Below are 22044 nucleotides of genomic sequence, written 5' to 3' on the forward strand. Positions count from 1 at the left end.
TATCACATTGCATATCTTAGACATTTATTGCATGTCAATGCTCCCTCAGTAAAACTTTTAAGAAGCAGTTTGAAGAAATCTTTCAGCAGTACAGTTAGTTTATCTAAATGAACACTTGAATTATTAGATTTTTTTCTACACATTTAAGTCACTGAAAATGTATCAGAATATTTATCCTTTCTAGTTTACTCCTTTAATCCAAAAATGAAAACAAAACAAGAACCTAATGGGGGTAACCATCATATATATATATCTCTTTAACTATCACTCTTTATGTTTCTTCTACTTTAGGTTATTTGTGACACAGACTCAGTAACAACCAGAGAGTTAAAAAATGATGAAACAGGTGGAGGAAGGATTCTCCTGGACTAGCTTCCTTTGTATTCAACTCCCTCTTTAAAGGTGCTTGTGTTTGGACCCTCACAGATAACATGATTGGAAGTAACTGAGATGGTTAATGCTAGAATAAATATTGTTGACTTAATATAATAAAAAATATTCACTTAACAACCATTTCCCTAGTAGTTTCCAGTTCTACAAGGCAGATATTTTGCTTATTAACTCAGATTTTTTAAATTAAATTGAATATAAATGAAAGAAGACTATGTTATCACTCAGGTTCTGACTTTATCACTAAGATTAGACATATACCATTTTAGCCTTAATTACTCTAATTGATCACATCCAAGGCACTTGTGAACATGACACACCCTTAAGAATAATTAAGAAACAAAATACTGCCAATTAAACTATAACATACCATCAATTGTAAAATATATCTAGGCTTCATATTTGTAAGCATTTTTTTCAATATATGCTTTTGAGTGTATTATACCTATGCTTTCTGTGGCTAAATGTAATAGTATTATATGAAGGTGGAGGAGGAAGATTTCTTCCCCTTTATTTCTGTGTAGGAAACCCTGATGCATGTTCTTCTATCAGACATGTTGAGGAAGCTACATTTCTCTGTAGGGATGTATAAAACTAGTGACCTGATTTCATAATGGATCTTCCTTTGAGAAAATGGCCATAAATAAGACATTCTAAAAGTTGTAACCAGATTGATTCGATCCCCAAAAGAAAAGTAGGGGCTAGAGGTGACCAAAAGTACTTATCACTTGCTTTTCTACTATGAAACAGCAGCTGACATATGTCCCCATTGAGAATCACTTTTTGCGTCTACTGGTTATCAGTTAAATTTATCCTCCAAACTAAAACATATTATTACAAAGATTTGACATGAAAACTATTCTGTACCACATAGCTACTAACAATAACAGTGACAGGAACAGAAGGTAGGTGTTGCTATATTGCATTAAAAAAAGAAAATAATAATAAAGAAAAAAAATGATGACAGAGGTTTAGCTGTCTTAACATTTTCTATCTTGAGATACTCTTTCTGCTGATTTAAATATTTATTCACATACACGTACATCCATACCCACATTTAAATGTTTCATTTGTACAGGCAACTCCGACTGCTTAATTGCATCATATCCTACCATGTGCATGTGACTCTATCACTGAAGATCAAGCACACAGCCGGGGATGATGAATGCAAATAGTATCAAATCAAAAGAGACACACTTTCTATTGTCATCTGAAATGGAAAATGCTTACATATAATGGAGAAACAAAAATTACCTAAGGCAAAAAGGCATGAGCTATAATTCAGAAGCAGTTTAATTATACATTGTACATGCAGATACATTTCATTTAATTGCATATTATATAGCACTATTATATTTGCAACACAGAAGTGAAGAATACAAAGTTGTAATGCTTTAACTTCAAGGTAATCTTTTCCAATAAATATTATTGCAAAGATAAATAAAAACGTAGTTATTACCTGTATGATAAAGACATAGGAGATGGTGTTAAAAAGTACAATTTAAGTAACAGCCTTTTCCATGTGATTCACCCTCCCTACCTCAAATGAAGAGCATCTGTTTCCAAGTTTTAAAAATCACTAAAATTCCAAAGACAGAGATGGAATTATGTCTCTGGTTGCTCAGTTGGTAAGAGCTCAAATTTAAGTATGAACAAATAAGGGCTTCCCTGGTGGCTGAACTGTAAAGAATCTTCCTGTCAGTGCAGGAGACTCGGGTTCTATTCCTGGTTCAGAAAGATCCTAGATGCTGTGGAGCAACTAAGCCTGTGCACCACGACTATTGAGCTGGTGCTTTAGAGCCTGGGAGCTGCAACTACTGAGCCCATGGGCTACAACTACTGAAGCCCTCGCACCCTAGAGCTCCACATCAAGAGAAGCCACTGCAGTGAAAAGCCCGTGAACCTCAACTAAAGACTAACTCTGGCTTGTTACAACTAGAGAAAAGCCTGCACAGCAAACAAGACCCAGCACAGCCATAAATAGATAAAGACTTTTTTTTTTAATTAGTGAACAAACAAACTTTGTATGTAATCTTCAGTGTGCTATGTGTATGTCATTGACATCATAGATATTAATATAAAGGAAAATTTTCTCCTCCATTAAGTATCAGGCAAAAAGACCAAAGACATTCAGATATGATGCATCCTCTGAATCTCAGGCTAAACCCTGAATTGAAAAGAAGACTTACACTAGAATTGATGGGGTTAGATAATCATAAAGATTTTCTGTTACTAGACCCTCGACTATGACTTCTAAATTTATGATTATTAAGGCTGAAAGGTTTCCCTAAAAAACCCAAAGGAAACCACAGACTTAAATACGTAATCATTAAAAGAAAGACTCTGTTTTTGGAAATTGTAGTCATGAGGTTATATAATGCTAAAAACCTTTATATTATAAAAACTTAATATCCCTCAATCAACTTTTGGTGCAAGAGGTTATTCTATGAAACTACAGGGAGATTCACCCAAAGTAAGGTTCTTGGATGTGTTTCTAAAAGAATCCAAGTATAAAGCTCAGTAATTTTGATATTATCTCTTGCTTTATGCTTTTGGTGACTTGTCCTCTATACTAATATTCCTAATCACTGGGAAACTTAATACATCCAGAAAAATAGTTGCTTTGATAAAAATGGAAATTACTCTTAGCAACTGAAAAATGTTACAATAAGTTGGAAAGAGCATTAGTTTTAGAATCAGAAGACCTGGTCTGCTTCTACAGCACGTTAGCTGTGAGACCTTTAGCAGGTATGCAGTTTTTCTTGTAAGGCAGTTTAAGCATTCCTAAGCCAGCTCTGGAAGAATTAGAAATATGATGCCAGTTAACTGTGACTCCAAATGTGAGTAATAAATTGGTTCTGTGTCCCTAGAAATAGATGACACCTCTGAGAGCAAAAATAAATAAGTAAATAAAGCACTCTCATAGTTGGCACTGTGGAAGGAAGAATGTTGAAAATGTAAAGAATATCAAATGATGAAGCATCATATGATTAGTCTGGCCAGCTTGCCCAAGTGTCTTGGTCTAATCTTTCCCTGCAGGATCTCATTTTTCCATCTACAAACTGATAATAGGCTATGCAATCTTTAAGGTTCTTTCAGCACCCATTTCCTTAAGGTACCATCTGAAATGAGGATTTGTCCTTAACTTCAACAATACTGAAGCAACCAATAGCCCAAAAGTGCAATTTTCTTGAATCCGTATGTACCATTTCTCTATATCTAAACATTTATTGATTCCTAGACCCAATAACTAACTCCTATCCCCAGATCCTTCGTCAATCTAATGATTAAGTAATTTGAGTTTGATTTGATAGACAAATACCACACAACTCCAATTTATTTTTTAATTTCTGCAGTCGTTAGTGACTGGCAGTTTCAAATAAACAGTATTAATAAATCATCAATCTGTAACTAAAGAGCAGGTTCTTTGATGAACGTTTGCCGGTTGCAGGCTTTGGGGAGTCTCAGAGGAATATGTGTCATTCTCACAGTTACAATGTGACGGAAGAGGAGCCATTTGAGATGGTTAAAGACTGAGGAAAAGGGAACACAAACTACCACGAAAATGACTTTGTGAATTGATAACTGGTGCTTTTCTTATTTGCAATAAAAGTATAAAAAAGGAAAAAATTACTTAATGTCCTTGTTTCCTAATAGGCATTTGATGGAGTGTAACAAAAAATGATTTGTGAATGCTATGTGAAAGAGAGATGAGCAGGAACTAAAAGGGGCAGGAGATTGAATGTATTCTTCCCTCCCACCTCACCACCAGAGTTCAGATGAGTCTGGAAAGGTCATTCACATAATTATTACAGTAACTGGTTCAAGGCCTTTTGAGCACAGCTGAACCGCTTGTGTGTAAATGGCTGTGAAAGCAAGATAAGGAACATGTAAAATAAAGAAAAAAAATCTGCCTGTACTGCTATTAGCTTGCAGGATTGTCATAGTAGATAAGCCAATGTTGCTTTAAAGCATATGGCATCTTTATTACAGAATAACCCCAAGTTTGCCCTTGTATAAGGGGTCACTTAAGCATCAGTGACCAAATTTTAGTTTTTCATAGTTGGTGGCTGTGTGACATTATCTAGTGATCTTTATGGGGTCTGCAAAAGGTCATATGGTGAAGTGAAATCTGACAAAAAACCGTAGCTAATATAATGTGGTCTGAATTTTCAGGGCCAAAACACTTGAAAGGTATCTGGAGATTTCTGTCTGACCAAACCAAGGCAATAATATACCTCCTGTTACAGATGACTGACCATATTCTCATATTTGGATTCCATTCAGTAAATATATTCAACACTTGCTGCACAGAAAAATACTCTAGGGATGCAAAACTTTAGCACTGTAGGCAGATACACACAGCTGACTCAATGGGGCAGGCTAAACAGTGATAGATGGTTGTTCATATGACTCCAAAGGATATATATCAAATCTCAAGTAAAACAGGTAGACATTAATGGAGAAGTGGCATTTGGCTTAAACCTTGAAAACTGAACAGGGATTGTGAGAGCAGGATATTTTAGACTGAGGGGTACAAGTTGCAGGATCACAGAAGAGGGATGTGTATGGGGATGAGGTCCAGGAAGGGGTTGTTCATGGCTGATTAAAAGATGAGCTTGAAAATGTAAAGTGGAATTTGTGCTGGTTGTTAAATTACTATCTGTAGCTTCTTCCTCACTCTGCTTTGTGATACAAGGGCCAGGACTCTAGAAACCACATTTCTGTACTGCAAAGAGAAGGCTCTAGAAAGAGGCTGCAAGACTAGAGGAGGGAGAAAGGATGTGTTCTGTATTGCTCCCTCTGTGCTTGAGATTCCTGTGAATGGCACCTCAGTGAGGCATTCTTCCCTAAGCAGCAAAGGAATCTAGTTTGAGTTTTTCCAACACTTGTAGCTCCAGGTACATCACCTGGAAAACTTAGCTCCAACCCCTGGCTGGTGGAGGCTTCTCAGAAGTCTGGGTCCCAGAACGGTGCCTCCAAACTTCTTAAATTTTAGTAATGGAACACTTCCGCAGCCAGAGAGATGGTAGCTACTTCTTGTACTTAATAACTCTCCATACTTCCAAGTTCTCATTTTGCTCTACATGACCTTGTTAACAACTTATACAGATCAGACTTACACACTGAGCACAATCACTTGAAAATAGCACCAGCTTTCTTTTTTTCCCTTTTCTAGTGCAGTTCTTTTTAAAAAAATCTTATTTTATATTAGAGTTCAATTGATTCATGATGTGTTAGTTTCAGGTGTACAGCAAAGTGATTCAGTAATGCATTAAGAAATAAAAAAGGAGGGAGACTGTGCTCTACCTCCCGAGGAATGAGAGGGCTTACAGGACACTGTGGCAGGGCGCCCTGGCAAGCCCACTCCCCCTCTACACAAACCTTTAAAAATTTGTCCAACAATTTCTGATTTAAGGCGACTACCCCACCTCCGCTTGCACCTCCCAGGGCCTAGGAATTCCCCAGTTTACATCCAAAGCCTCCCAGAGCATTGCCTAAGGCTGAAAAAGATAAAAAAAATTTTTTTTCTTTTAAACAAAGGAGCTTTTAAAGAATACACAATATAAAGAGCTTGCTCCTTGCAGAAAACCCCTTCAGGGGGCCTCACGCAAGCAAAAAAAAAAAAAAAAGAGAGAGAGAGAGAATAATAAAAAGAAAAAAAAATTGAAAAAGAAAAAGAAAAAAATAATAATCGTAATAAAAAAAAAGGATTCTACAAATAAAAAATGTTTCTCTTATGATCAAATGGGGCATTTTTGTCGGCGGTGTCCTGCTAAACAGAGACAGCAAGCCGTGCTAATCAACCTCAGGTGGCTTGGGACTGGACCTCCGTTCCACCACGGCAACAATATTAACCCCTGACATGCTGGTTGCTACGATTCCAACGGGAGTGGCTGGCCCCTACCTGAAAGCATTGTAAGATTTGTGCTGAGGCATAGCTCACTTTCTTTTCAAGAAATTTTTGGTGGTGCCTGGTGTAGTAGATTCTAATTATATTGAGAAATTAAAGTTTTGATCTCACCACTTATCAAAACTGTGCAAATTAATAAAGGTCAAAGAGTAACACAGCTTTTACTTTTTACCTTATTATCAGATAGAAAAAAAACTTGACTTCTCAAGCTAGGAGCCACAAAGCATTTGGATCTAGTGATCTAGCCTTTTGGGTGCAGGAAATTACAGCTCCAAGGCCTTTAAAAGATCTTTTAATTCAAGGGAATAAAATGTCAAGGCTGAGTTATGAGCAGTTATTTAGGCTTTTCGACATTTAAGACACCACACCTTTAATCTTTTGACTGCTGCTGCTGCTGAGTCACTTCAGTCGTGTCCGACTCTGTGCAACCCCATTGACGGCAGCCCACCAGGCTCCACCATCCCTGGGATCCTCCAGGCAAGAACACTGGAGTGGATTGCCATTTCCTTCTCCAATGTATTAAAGTGAAAAGTGAAAGTGAAGTCGCTCAGTCGTGTCCGACTCCCGATATATTGTAGGGTTGTTTCCTCATATAGAGACTGCTAATATTCCAGAAAATAAAACTACTGTTTTCTCCTTGTTATCTGATTTACAGAAAGAAATTAAACACAGAGATAAAAATATTTTGTGGGACATATTAGAGCCCATTCTGTCTTGCCCAGCCCTTTACATGAAGGAAATGCTTTGGCAGATGCATTGACTAATGTTATCACTTTAAACTTATATAAAAATTGATAAGGCCAAAAATTCTCACAAAATTCACCATCAAAATTCACCTGGTTCAAGGTATAAATTTCATATCCCGGCCAGATGTGTTGCTAACTTGTCGGAGAGAGTATGCTTATATTTTTCCTCAGGACACAGATTCTCTGATTTGGATCTCAGACAGACTAATTTGTCAGGTAATATTCCCCAAAGACCAGGTTCACAGCGTGCGCACTCATTCGCTCGGCCCCCCAGCCAGCCCTCGCCTCCACGCCGCCAGCTGCGCCCCGCACCCTCCTCGCTGCACCCCGTGACCTAGAGCAAAGAAGTTTGTGAGTGAGGGCCAGAGAGGAAAGTGCACCTGCAAAGTGCCATCCAGACCAGCGCAGCCCCACCGGCAAGAGGGAAACACCCTGAGCCCAAGCGGCGGCGGCTAGCCCAAGTCTGTGAACCCCGCCCCTCAGCCCTCAGTAGGTGCTGCGGCCTGCAGCCTGCCGCTCGTGTTCTGCCTCCTGCTGCTGGGGACACTGCTCCCCCGGGGCCGACGTCTGCAGCTGCTCCCTGGTGCACCCACAACAGGTGTTTTGCAATGCAAATATAGTGATCAGGGCCAAAGCGGTCAGTAAAAAAGAGGTAGACCTAATATAGTAACTTGTGAACAATGTATGTTTTTATCTTGTTTAAACCCTCAATATAATGTTTGCTCCTTTGTAGTGTTACAACATCCACCTTATCTTATGATGTAACCACTTATTGATATGATAATTATGGTCTATGATGATTTGTGGGCTTACTTATTTTAGGAATATCAGCTTTAATAGCAGCAATTACTTCTGTTACTGTGGCAGCAATATCATTGACTCAACAAGTGCATACTGCCCAGTTTGTTGATACCATGTCTAAAAATGTTTCTCTAACTCTAGCAACACAGGAATCTATAGATAGAAAGTTGGAGATGAGGGCAGATGCCTTGGAGGAAGCAATAATGCATATTGGGACTGAGTTACAGGCTTTAAAAGTGAAAATGGCTCTGTCATGCCACGCTGATTACTGGTGGATATGTGTGACATCTTTGAAGGTAAACGAGACAGATTATGAATGGGAAAAAATTAAAAATCATATTTCAAGTGTTTGGAACAGCTCTGACATTAACCTGGACTTAGGGAAACTTCATAATCAAATACAGACCCTGGAACTCTCTCGACTGGATTTTACCGCCGCTGGAGCAGCTAATGACTTTTTTCACACCTTCTCTAACTTTATTTCTGGAAAAAACATTCTGTCTAATATCTTTAGTTATGCTGCTCTTGGTGCTCTAATTTTGCTTCTCATAATCATTCTTTCTTGTATTGTCAGGATTCTTCAGCAGAACATTCAGAAGCTCACGACTGAGCTGCATCTGGCTGTTTTAAGAAATAAAAAAGGGGGAGATGCCGGAAGCCAGCGTGAGGAACTCCGCCCATGGCAAAGGTCATGAGGAAGGAGGCTCGGCATACACAAAGGCGGGATCAAGCCTCAGGAGTCCCCCTGGAAATTCTTGAGCATCTACCCCAAAAACCAGAGTCTGCCTACTTTACTGCTTTGTGCTCTCACCTACACCTCTGACTTTACGGGGGGCTGTCCCCCACCACCTCTCTCTGAAAAAGAGTTAACTTACAGCTCCAGTTAATAAAGTTCCTGGGTGTGATAAGAGTGTTTCAACCTACAAACTCCTTTGGAAGTCCTCTAGCCTTCCTGAAAATGTTCTTCCGGCCACATGTGATTGTTCACAGCCTTCCAACCGTGAGAGGCATGAGATGTTCTAAACTGTCTAAATATAGATTCCTTTGAGCAGTTAAAAGATTGATTAGAAATTGTATTGGTGAAGCGTTTTTCACTTGTTGGGCCAATGTTTGCTGCTAAGTTTCCATATCCCTTACCTACTGTGTCCCTGGGTGTGTATTGATTAATGTAATTGTTGTATAGGAATGTAAGTAGTAGCTTTAATGTTTGTAACCTTGGAACCTTGAGTTAATTCTTTTCTTTTTATAGCCCACCACACCTTTGCCCTAAAGGAATGCAACTTTATCTAATGCTTTCGGAGGGTGGTGCCTTACTTTAGAATAATCACCTTTAGAGAAAAATATGTTTTCTGAAGAAAGGGTCATAAAATGTTAACAGGCCTCCTGGCCAGAAGATGATGTAAATCACCTAAACTTTTGCATGTGATAAGTTTGCAGGAAGAAAGCCTGGCTTTGATTAGGATCAAGGACTGCTGTCCTTGCATGACTCTACCCCTTCCTCCATTATCCTCTATGCACAACTTAAGGTATAAAAACTACTTTGGAAAATAAAGTGCAGGCCTTGTTCACCAAAACTTGGTCTCCCCATGTCGTTCTTTCTCTCACCTTCTGGCTGAATTCCCATCTGGAGCGTGGAGGCTTGCCAAGCCTACTAATTTTGCCTGGGCTTCTAAGATCTGACCAGGGAGGCCTTAGTGTCTCCTCTCCTTCGGGAGAATGGGAGGATGCCTGCAGCCTACGTAGGTGATGCAAATTCCTTGTCTGGAATTTTATTGTCTTTCCACGTAAACCAAGTTATTCAGCCTCTTTTCTGGGCTGAATTTTCCTACTGAGCTATCCTTATTCTATTACTCTTTATATCTCTAATTAATATTTAATTAAAGCTATTGTATCCAGTTCGCCGACGCCATCCCCACTTCGAATTCCCTGGATCCACTGGGGCTGGACCCCGGCAAGTGGTGCCCGAACAGGGACATGCATGCGTTTCCAGTCACTTCAGTCATGTCCAACTCTTTGTGACCCTGTTACAGACTGTAGTCAACCAGGCTCCTCTGTCCACGGGATTCTCCAGGCAAGAATACTAGAGTGGGCTGCCATGCCCTCCTTCAGGGAGTCTTCCCTACCCAAGGATTGAACCAGCGTTTCTGATGTCTGCTGCATTGGCAGGCGGGTTCTTTACTACTAACACTGTTAGGGGAAACACACTGATTGAAATCGCCCACCCTGGCCAGGCACCATAGTAACTATTTGCATGAGTTGTTTTATGACAGGAGATCCTGTAAGGAATAAGGAACAAATAAGCCACCACCAACCGGAAGAGTTCAGGAAAGGTGGAAAGGAGACACCGTGTGCCTGTCCACTTCCCAGAATCCCTCTTGCTAGCATCCATGTTGGCTGAGCGATGCGTGCGTCACCAGGAAAGACTCTGAATTAGAATGATTGGCCAAAGACTACCTGGAAACTAATCCCATCACCATAAAACCCAAGACTGCGAGCCACGCAGCAGAGCTGTTCTCCTGGGTTCTCTTACCCTGCTGCTCTCCACCCAGGTGCCCTTTACCAATAAAATCTCTTGCTTTGTCAGCAGATGTGTCTCCTCGGACAATTCATTTCTGAGTGTTAGACAAGAGCCCAGTTTCAGGCCCTAGAAGGGGTCCCCCTTCCTGCAACAGCACTACCTGGGAAGCCCTAATACATATACATATATCTATTCTTTTTCAGATTCTTTTCCCATATAGATTAGTACAGAATATTGAGTAGAGCTCCCTCTGCTATATGGTGGATATTTGCTATTTATTTTACATATAGTAGTGCATATATGTTGGGGCTTCACAGCGGTAGGGGCTTCACTAGCGGTAAAGAACCCACCTGTCAATGCAGGTAGACATAAGAGATTTGGGTTTGATCCCTTGGTCAGGAAGATCCCCTAGAGGAGGGCGTGGAAACCCACTCCAGTATTCTCGCTTGGAGAATCCCATGGACAGAGGAACCTGGCAAGCTACAGTCCATAGCGTCACAAAGGGTCAGACATGACTGAAGCAATTTAGCTCGCATGCATGCAGTGTGCATGTGTTAATCTGAAACTCTTAATTTATCCCTCTCCTCCTCCAGCCTTTCCCCTCTGGTAACCATAAATTTGTTTTCTAAGTCTGTGAGTCTGTTTCTGTTTGGTAAATAAATTTATTTGTATCACTTTTTTAGATTCCACATGTAAGTGTCATCATATGGTATTTTTCTTTCTCTGTCTAACTTAGTATGATAATCTCTAGGCACACCATATTTAGAGATAACGTTGAAATGAAATATTCATTAGGGTCCTAAGAGAGTCCTTACTTGCATTGTCCTTTAACCTTTTTTCTCTCATTTCCTTTCAAGAGTACTGTGTCCAGTGTTTAAAAGCCAACCTGGGAAATATCAAAGGCAGTGCTTCTTTCCAAACTAAAGTCATGAAGCTTAATGCTGAGTAAGAAAAGGCAACACCCTTCATTTCTATTTCCCCCACATGCCACCAACCACTTTAAAACGTTGTATAATAATGTAGTTGCCAAAAGGCAGCCAATTAAGTCTGCCTGACTCTAACCTTCTACTCTTAATAATTCAGTCTGAGTGGGCAGATGAGTGGCAGGCAAAAGAGAAGGTTTAAAATGTTCGTTTCCAACCCTGATCTGTACCATTTCTCTCCTTTCAGAAAACATTGCACCTAAATTGTTAGAAGACAGACAGATCTTATTTTGTTATTGCAGCAGTGTGGGGGAAAAGCTTCTAAGCTTCTACTGCCTCTCTGATAGCCCGTTTGCCTTTTAATAACTTTTTAAAACACTTCTACATTATACTTATTCTAATTTCGCTGGTTTTGTCCCATATTGTTGGAATTTCTCCCTCTCCCCACTTTGGTGAAACTGGAGAACAGCTTGTGGTGGTCTCTTGATAATAATCTTCCATATGTCTAAAACAGCCTTTTCTTTCCAAAGTGATTAATTCACCTCCCCATTTTTACACTTTGCTGTATTTCCCAAGCCTTACACACCTTTGTTTCCCAGTGGATCCTCTTTAAACATTTCCCATTTCCCACCCTCCTGGGGGAAATCATACCTTTGCTGAACTAAACAATACTAAACATATCATGTGACAGTCACTTCATGCATTCTCTCTGTACTCAGTGTTGTATAATTCTATTTGCAGAGAGATTTCCAAGGTGGTATAAATAGCACTCTCCTGTTGTATTCTTTTGCAGTAGCTTATAGAAAAACCATATGATTTTTTAAAAGTTCAGATTTAAGTAGAGATTTCTTTAGAAGCAAACTAACAGCTTACAACTTTACTATTGGCTTTTAAAAGTTTATTAAGGGGTGCTTTTGTTTTTATAAAATATGTTTCTTTTCCATAAAGTGGGCATTTTTAATTGAAGTGTGGTTGATTTACAAACTTGCGTCAATTTCTGCTGTACAGCAAAGTGATTCAGTGATACACACACATATATCAGATTAGATCAGTCGCTCAGTCGTGTCCGACTCTTTGTGACCCCATGAATTGCAGCACGCCAGGCCTCCCTGTCCATCACCAACTCCCGGAGTTCACTGAGACTCACGTCCATCAAGTCAGTGATGCCATCCAGCCATCTCATCCTCTGTCGTCCCCTTCTCCTCCTGCCCCCAATCCCTCCCAGCATCAGAGTCTTAGGTACACATTAAAAATATCCTTTTTCATTATCCTATTTCATTTAATCATAGGACATTGGATGTAGTTCCCTGTGCTATATAGTAGTATCTTGTCACTTATCCATTCTATACCAAACAGCTTGCTTCTGATGCTTCCAAACTCCCACCCCATCCTCTCTCCTTCCCCTCCCCCTTGGCCACCATCAGTCTGTCCTCACTGTCTGTGAGTCTGTTTGTTTTTCATAAATAAGCTCATTTGTGTCATGCTTTAGATTTCACATTATAAGTGAGATCATATGGCATTTCTTTTTATTTTTCAGATTTTTATTGGAGTATAGTTTAACATACTATAGGAGTGTGTATATATATATATATATATACACATATATATCAGATCAGATCAGATCAGTCGCTCAGTCATGTCCAACTCTTTGTGACCCCATGAATCACAGCACGCCAGGCCTCCCTGTCCATCACCAACTCCAGGAGTTCACTGAGACTCACATCCATCGAGTCAGTGATGCAATCCAGCCATCTCATCCTCTGTCGTCCCCATGGAGTATATATGTATATACATATACATATATACATACACACACACACACACACTATTGGAGTATAGTGTAACACAGCTTTACAATGTTGTGTTAGTTTCAGGTGTACAACAAAGTGAATCAGTTATACATATACATATATCCACTCTTTTTTAGATTCATTTCCCATATAGGTCACCACAGAGTATTGAGTAGAGTTCCCATTGCTATGTAGTAGGTCTTTATTAGTTATCCATTTTATATATAGTAGTGAGTATATCGCAATCCCAATTGACTTTTTATTTAACTTCAAATTAGACAGGTTGGTGAATATGTGTGATACTAAGATACAGTAAACTTTGGTAATCTAAAATAATTTGCCTTTCTGCTATTTTCCTTCAAGAACACAGAAAATGTTATTAGTTTATATATCTTTAAATTATCTTTTTTATTTATTTGTTTTTTAATTGAAGGATAATTGCTTTACAGAATTTTGCTGTTTTCTGTCAAACCTCAACATGAATCAGCTGTAAGTATACATATATATCCCCTCCTTTTTGAACTTCCCTCCCATCTCCCTCCCCACCCCACCCCTCTAGGTGGAAACAGAGCCCCTGTTTGAGTTTCCTGAGACATGCAGCAAATTCCTGGTGGCTATCTATTTTCCATATGGTAATGTAAGTTTCCATGTGCAACTATAGCTGTATTAATTTACATACTCTAAGTTGCAATAATTGAATGTGTTTAGGGACAAATTATGTAAAGAGGTAAATGTACTTTTCAAAAAGAGTAAGAACATAGCATTTTTCTTTGTGAGCAGTGGTGGAAGTGTATTTTGACATGTTTAGAAAATAAAGTATATTATTTATTATCTATTAATAAAAAGTATACTGGATTAAGTGGGCATATAGCTTTCAGAGTTCATCTTTTCCTTCAAAAATTATTTCCTGAGTGCTGTGTGCCAGGCACTGTGGTAGGCGTTGGAAATACACAAGTGAAGACCGCAATCAGGATCCCTGCCCTCACTAGGCTTAAAACTTAATGATGGGTATTTGCTGGTTATTCTGTTTGTCTCCCTTGCTGGTCACCCTCATCTTCCCTCAGAATCTCTGCCTTCCTTTTGTATTGCCAACTGCATTCTCTGGGCTTGCAGGCTGGCTTCTAGTTGCCTTTCAGTCATGAACTCAGAAGGAGAAGATCAGAATGCACAAAGAAAAAGTCAGGATATGAATTTCCTGCTCCTTTCCTCAGCTATGTTCATCTAATACATCTCTGCACAGCTATAGCTATTGTAGAGTCGCCCCCAGACAACACCGTATCTTCAGGTCTCTGTGCTTCTGGTGACACTATCTTCCACCCTTGCTCATTTTGGCTTCAGGATGAGAATAACTTCTTGCTATCACTAGTCTGCAGATACTTCAGTTTTTTTCTTAGTTCTCTTGGATCTTCAATTTATGCCTAAATTCTTTTGAGTTATCTGAGTCTTTGCAGTTGGATTCCTGACTGATAAAGTGATTTTTTTTTTTTTAATGTAGTGAAACACATATGTGGATACTTTAAAACTGTGTTAAGTTTGATGAAGAAAAATACAAGATTTAGATACAGAGTAATGGGTGTGAGTTATATACTTCAAGTATTGTAGATGAACTCTTAGAAGATGATGTTTAAGTTGAGGTCAGAGAATGAGTGGGGGCCTGGAGAAAACAAGGGCAAAGCCCATGAGATAGAATAGAGCTCAATATGCTCCATGCAAGAATTTGGTTGTCATAATCTATGGGGAACATTTGGTTAAACTACTCTATGTGGACAGACTGAGGGGCAAATTAGCTTGAGTGGCAAGGTGCTGATCGATATCTAGTGACAGGTACTGAAGATTTTGGAAAGACAAAGGTATACCAGGGAATCTTGTACTTATTAAAGTGGGATGCAGCTCAGGTGAGCTGTAGGAATAAAGCAGATGCTCAGGTATTAATTTGAATTGCTGTGATCCTGTTGAGATGCAGAGATGATCTATTCCACATGATAATGTGCTCTACAGAAATTAACATATGTAAAGATGCTATTTCTTTGATCTTATTTACTTTCAACAGAGTGGTAAATTAGTCTTTAGGTAGGGATAAATCTCTTCATAGCATGTTCTTTTTCTTTATTCCATAATTGTGACACTTCACATGAAGAATAGGCAGCAGAGACCTTCTAGACAGTCTGTGTGCTTTGTTCACCTTCCTACATATTTATTTATTTTCATGGGGAAAGAGGGAGTAACAAAGAAGGAGTGGAGAAACTGAAGAAAATATAGTATTAAAAGAACTTAATTTGGCAGTTAGATCCAGCCTAGAATGAAATGGACTTTACAGATCAATTTACTAAGCATATTTCAAGACTTCCGAAAGCAAACATATCAAATTTATTAAATAAGCCTGCCTGGGGAAATATCCCATATTGCTTTTTCTCTATAAATCTAGTTCTTGAATTTGTTTTACGGTATGACCTCCTTTCGTCTGTGGCTTTAGTGCAAATTCTGACATTTAAAAATTATTTAACTGTAGGATATACTAAAACCTTTGACATCAAGCCAATATAATTATTTTTGTATTTATCAGAATTGAGCAGTTCACTTGGGTCATTTTCAAGCATACTTGACACCACAACTTTGGAAAATGATGAAAAACATGACTTTTAAGGTAGTATTTAATTATTAATATATGTGCGCTTGGGAATCTTCCTCGGATATCTGCCAAGGAACTCCTGGATGAATTTTAAGTTATTGAAATATACTTCCTCTTACAGGCATTTTTGGTGGACTGCTCAACACTTTTGATGGACCAAACAACAATCTATTTTGTTTTTAATTGACTATGATCTGACTCCTATTTAGATTTAAACAGAATTGCGTGTTACCTCAAATAGTTTTAATATTAGAAAACATGGTGATTACTATTGTTATGCTCTAAAACACCTTTTATTGGCAGAATTTTTCATATTTACTAAGATTTTCACACCCACAGACTAAGCCTACTACAAATATATTTATAGAGCATGTTTTATTTCCAAGTATGTTATATTTATGCTGTGGGAGTTTGCTCACCATGAGTGAAGTTGAATGATTAGTAACTCTGATAGAGATGCATTTATGCAAATTATAATTATAGAGTCTAGAAAGGACTCTGAGGTCTTATCACCATAAAAAAAGAAAACAGCAACACTCTATTTAAAATAAATCATAATACTCTAATCAAATATAATCAAAATCTCACTCCTGTTTTTATGCTCAATATTTTTATTGTAAACATCATTGACAAGTGATTATACATTGTGAGATTTTAAATCTCCGAAATAGAATCATTAAGCATAGCAGGCATTAGAATGTGGTATAAATCATCTTCCTGATTTGGGGAATAATAGCATGTTGTACATATTGACAGCTGATGCTATTGTTATCATTATTCCAGAAGAGATTAAAGTAATCTGTTGGACCAGTGTGACTATTATCTTTGTGATTTTTATACTCTTGCCTTATTATATCTTGTCAGAATATATATCTTTTACATAGGGAGAGGATAGGACCTCATCCCTTTTTTATTTACATCATTGCTGCATAAAATTTAAGAATGATACTGAAATTTTAAGACAAGTAAGCAAAGACATGTGAAGCTCTTCTTTTATTACATTTCCTTTATGTTAAAATAGCAAAATTATATACATTATTGCTCAGAGAAATGACCAAAGAGATCATTATAATTGGTTACTTCATCAATTCCCACTTGCCTTTCTTTAAAAAAATGAATAGCCACCAAGGAGCTTCAAGGTTTAATTCAAGGAAAATAAAATCTAGCAAAGTAAGTGATATAAAAATAAGACATGTCACATTTTAATAAACAATTGTGTCTAATTATAGAAGTATGTGTACTTACTTGCCAAGTGCAAAGCACTCCATCTTAACAGTTGTTCCCTTAGCAGCTGTAACCGTGAAAGGGAAATGGACCTCAATTTTCGGCTCATATTCTCCCATCACACCTGGGAAACAAAGAATAGTCTTTAAACGTTAAATGAAGGTCACAATTTATTTCCAGTTCTGGAGATGTTACATTGAAAAACACTGTGTTGTCCATATCTGTCTGAAGACGGCTAAATTTTTGATGCCTTGAAATAAGACGTGCACACAGACTTAAATTATGATGAAATTCTAATCTATCTTTAAGGACTGGATTGCATGTATATTCAATACCCTTTAAAATAATAATTATTGAAAGTGCCAATCAACTGGTAGTTTAGCTACTGATTATATTTCAGAGGAAATAAGTAACTATGAACAAATCCCATGGTAAATAATAGTGTTGTTGTTGTTGTTGTTGTTGTTTTAATAAATAAAGGCCTCAGAACTTTGTCATTGTCAGGTAAATGAATGCTTGTTAAGTCAACATATATTTATTGAATATTTATTAAATATCTATAATGTGCATACGGAGAAGGCAATGGCACCCCACTCCAGTACTCTTGCCTGGAAAATCCCATGGACGGAGGAGCCTGGTAGGCTGCAATCCATGGGGTCGCTAAGAGTCGGACACGACTGAGCAAATTCACTTTCACTTTTCACTTTCATGCATTGGAGAAGGAAATGGCAATCCACTCCAGTGTTCTTGCCTGGAGAATCCCAAGGAAGGCAGAGCCTGGTGGGCTGCCGTCTATGGGGTCGCACAGAGTCGGACACGACTGAAGCGACTTAGCAGCAGCAGCAGCAGCATAATGTTCATACATTCTGTTAGGCATTGTGGGAGATACAAAGATGAATTATCCATGGGTTGTGCTCTCAAGCATTCAAGTGTATTTTTAAAAAGCAAGTGTATTCTTAAAAAAAGAAACAGTATATACTCAAGGGTAGGAGAAGAATGGGGCTTCTCTGGTGGTGCAGCGTAAAGAATCTGCCTGCCAATGCAGGAGATGCAGGTTCAATCAATGTGTCGGAATCTCCTGGAGAGGGAAATTGCACCCATTCCAGTATTCTCGCCTAGAAAATTCCATGGACAGAGGAGCCTAGCGAGCTACAGTGAGGTCTTCTGTTCATGAGGTCGCAAAGAGTCGGACATACTAAGGATCACAAGCACCGGAGAGAGGAGTTATACATCCAAATCATTGTAATGTAAGATAGAAAGTGATGTTAAACTGTTAGTCACTCAGTCGGTGTCTGTTTCTTTGTGACCCGGTAGACTGTAGCCTGCCAGGCTCCTCTGGCCATAGAGTTCTCCAGGCAAGAATACTGGAGTGGGGAGCAATTCCCTTCTCCAGGGGATCTTTCCAACCCAGGGACCGAACCTGGGTCTCCTGCATTGTAGGAAGATTCTTTACATCTGAGGCATCAGGGAAGCCCAGAAGGTGATAAGGGCCCTGAATGAGGTATCTTGAAAGTATTATGTGCATTTGAGGGAATTATATCAATAGTAAGCATTTGTACAGTGAGAGAAAGATAGGAGAAAGTAAATGGAACTGGAGGAACAATGACAAAGAAATCAGAAACCACCAGGAATAGGAATATCAGTTTCTCTGGCTTCTTTATTTGTGAAGGGAAGTAATACTAGGCAAATTTAGAAATATAAATGGAGTCAAAAAACTAGAGGACCTTGATTATCAGAGTAAGACATTCAAACTTTAATCTATAAGTAATTTAGAGTCATTGGGGTTTCAAACAGGAGACTGGCAATTTGTGTATATTTACTGGAATTGGAGCAGAGAACAGTAGATCAATTATAATGCTTCAATAATACAAGTTAGAAGTAATGAAAACCTGGACTTGAGTTATATAGCAAAAAAGGAGAAGAGGCATCAGAATGAGAAAATTTAAAAAAATAAAAAAGACTTGAACTTGGCACACAATAGGGGTCCTGGTGAAAAGGTTGTGGGCCTCATCAATAATAACACTAAAATTTCCAGCTTGGGAAAGAGGTTGAGTGATGCAAGTAAAAGAAAAAAGGACATAGCTATGGTGGGACAGCTGATTTCATTTCAGGAGTATCATCTTTGATGCCCATATAATATGCATCATAATGTGAGAGGACAAAGCTGGTGGTAAGTTTGGGCAGGTGATATGCACTTAATGTCATCACTCACAGGTGGTGGTTAAAGCCATGAGCTTGGAGAGTGTTTTCACAGATCAGAGAACAGTATGCTATAAGAGTCACTTTGCTGTACAACAGAAATCAGCACAATATTGCAAATCAACTATACTTCAGTTTAAAAAAATGAACTAGTGATGACTCCAGTGATTGTGCTCTCTGTTAGTCTTGGAGCTAATTTCCTCCAAAAATAATTTTTAGCAATCCCACAGAGGACACAATTATGACTGATCACAGATGCTTCTCTAAGGAGTGTTTGTGTGCATATTTTGGCATGTCTCTCTTCAAAGGCATATGTGTACATAGAGATCTGTGTATGTGTATAGCTCTATGTGTAATTCCTTGGTGTGTGGGGGATGAGAAAAGAGAGAAAAGAAAGAAACTCAGACAGAGGAAGAAATAATACCATAAGATATGAAGGCAAGATGCACTGGACATGCAAAGGGGGAAATGGCCACCATTAGCAAAAAAAAAAAAAAAACACCAAAAAAAAAACTTTATATTTTATATAAACTTTATATTCATTTTTATTATTATTATTTAAATTTTTAAATTTGAGATGGTCTTTGAAGGAAGAATGTGGACAACTTTAGATAGAAAGTGTTTAAGCTCACTGTGAAGAAGATTATCTCAGCTTTTTTTTTTAAAGTAGATTTTTGCAAAGTGATCATTGAGAAAATATCACTGATTTTTCATCAAGCTTGTGGACACTGGCTTTGTTTAAAACTAGACTTTGGCATCTCTGATGTGTCAGTGGCCTCTGTGACACTCTTTCTAATCTTTAAACTGAGGGAACAGAACTACCATTAATGTAATGCGCTGCTCTGTCAGGCTAATTCCCCCAATTCCTTCCAAGTCTAATGTTCCCTGAGCACCAGAAGCCTGGCATATAACTAGGGAACTAAGCGGTCAGTTCTACAACATCACTCAGAACAGATGTTTAAGAACGTCTTCTCCATCTTTCTCAATAATGTTTTTCTCTTCAAACTTTTTTCTTAGATCATTCTGCCCTGCCCACATATTTTTCAACTTCCTTTCTTTTACATTTTTATATTTTTCTTTTTTCTTATATATTTCCTGATGGCAGTATTTGGCCTGCTGGTGATAACTGGCTGAGTGTATCCAATGATGAGGAGTTTATCTTCAATGTCCTAATACTTGGAAGTCCCCATATAAAGACTCCCAGGCATCCGGAGAAGGCAATGGCACCCCACTCCAGTACTCTTGCCTGGAAAATCCCAAGAACGGAGGAGCCTGGTAGGCTGCAGTCCATGGGGTCGCTAAGAGTCGACGACTGAGCAACTTCACTTTCACTGTGCACTTTCATGCAATGGAGAAGGAAATGGCAACCCACTCCAGTGTTCTTGCTTGGAGAATCCCAGGGATGGGGGAGCCTCGTGGCTGCCATCTATGGGGTCACACAGAGTCGGACACAACTGAAGTGACTTAGCAGTAGCAGCTGCAGGCAACCTATTCAGTGGTTACCTTTGACTGCCTGCCTGAAGCAGTCCCTGAAGTCAGCTTGTGATCTTCCCATCCCCTCTTAACACTGATTCTGTAGTATTCTTGTTCCTGTCTGTCAGTCTAATGATTTAACAATACATGATTTACCATGATGCCTATTAAACTTAATACCATACTTGCATAGTTCACTGTGAGTGTCAGAAGTTGCTGAGTTCAATAGAATGTTGTATAAAGGCAGTGAAAGTCAGACTGAATTTAGAAAATATTTCTGTACAATTATTTGTAGCACATTGTTTAAAGACATCTCAGAAGAACCTGAATCTCCAAACTTCAGCAATTTTTTTGATTATTTTTTTCCTACCCTAACTAAAATTTCTCTTTATAATCCATTTTTATAATATTTTGGCAATTTTTTTATTAAAGAATGTCTAATAATTGTACAACATTGCAGACCCTTCAAGACTTGGATCTGCCTCTAAATAATACCAAGGTTATTACTGACACGATGGGCTAATAGGAGCCAGATCCATGTCTTCTCTCAATTCTATTCCAGATAATGTTTGTGAGTTGCAAAGAAGATATTATTTTATAGCTTCAATTCTTAAGGGTGACTCTAAAGAAAGGCACTCCTCACCGTATTTAAGAAATAATTTTTGTCCATGTAGAGGCTTCTGGTGTTCCTTAAATGATTCCTGTACAGCCAGACACATTATTAAGCCTCACTCTAGGGCCCAGGGGGTTTGTTAACATCTGAACTGGAGAGTCCCAAACAGGATAAACCCAAGGCGAAACATCCCAAGACACATATTAATCAAATTAACAAAGATCAAATACAAAGAACAAATATTAAAAGCAGCAAGGGAAAAACAACAAATAACACACACGGGAATTCCTATAACAATAACAGCTGATCTTTCAATAGAAACTCTCCAAGCCAGGAGGGAATGGCAAGACATATTTAAAATGATGAAAGAAAATAACCTACAGCCCAGATTATTGTACCCAGCAAGGATCTCATTCAAATATGAAGGAGAAATCAAAAGCTTTTCAGAGGAGCAAAAGCTGAGAGAATTCTGCACCACCAAACCAGCTCTCCAACAAATACTAAAGGATATTCTCTAGACAGGAAACACAAAAATGGTGTATAAATTCGAACCCAAAACAATAAAGTAAATGGCAATGGGATCATACTTATCAGTAATTACCTTAAATGTAAATGGGTTGAATGCCCCAACCAAAAGACAAAGACTGGCTGAATGGATACAAAAACAAGACCCCTACATATGTTGTCTACAAGAGACCCACCTCAAAACAGGGGACACATACAGACTGAAAGTGAAGGGCTGGAAAAAGATTTTCCATGTAAATAGGGACCAAAAGAAAGCAGGAGTAGCAATACTCATATCAGATAAAATAGACTTTAAAACA

The 22044-nt window shown here is 38.5% G+C and overlaps 1 protein-coding gene across 1 annotated transcript in view; it reads right to left on the reverse strand.

The window, feature by feature from the left end:
- CNTN5 (contactin 5) overlaps window positions 1-22044 on the reverse strand; it is a 671487-nt gene that overhangs the window by 404293 nt on the left and 245150 nt on the right. Inside the window, exon 6 of the mRNA XM_010848232.1 lies at window positions 16957-17059. Within this exon, the coding sequence (XP_010846534.1) occupies window positions 16957-17059 (103 nt within the window). The remainder of the gene's footprint in view (window positions 1-16956; window positions 17060-22044) is intronic.

The sequence above is a fragment of the Bison bison genome, unplaced genomic scaffold, assembly GCF_000754665.1.
Source record: "Bison bison bison isolate TAMUID 2011002044 unplaced genomic scaffold, Bison_UMD1.0 scf7180017864262, whole genome shotgun sequence".
Lineage (NCBI taxonomy): Eukaryota > Metazoa > Chordata > Mammalia > Artiodactyla > Bovidae > Bison > Bison bison.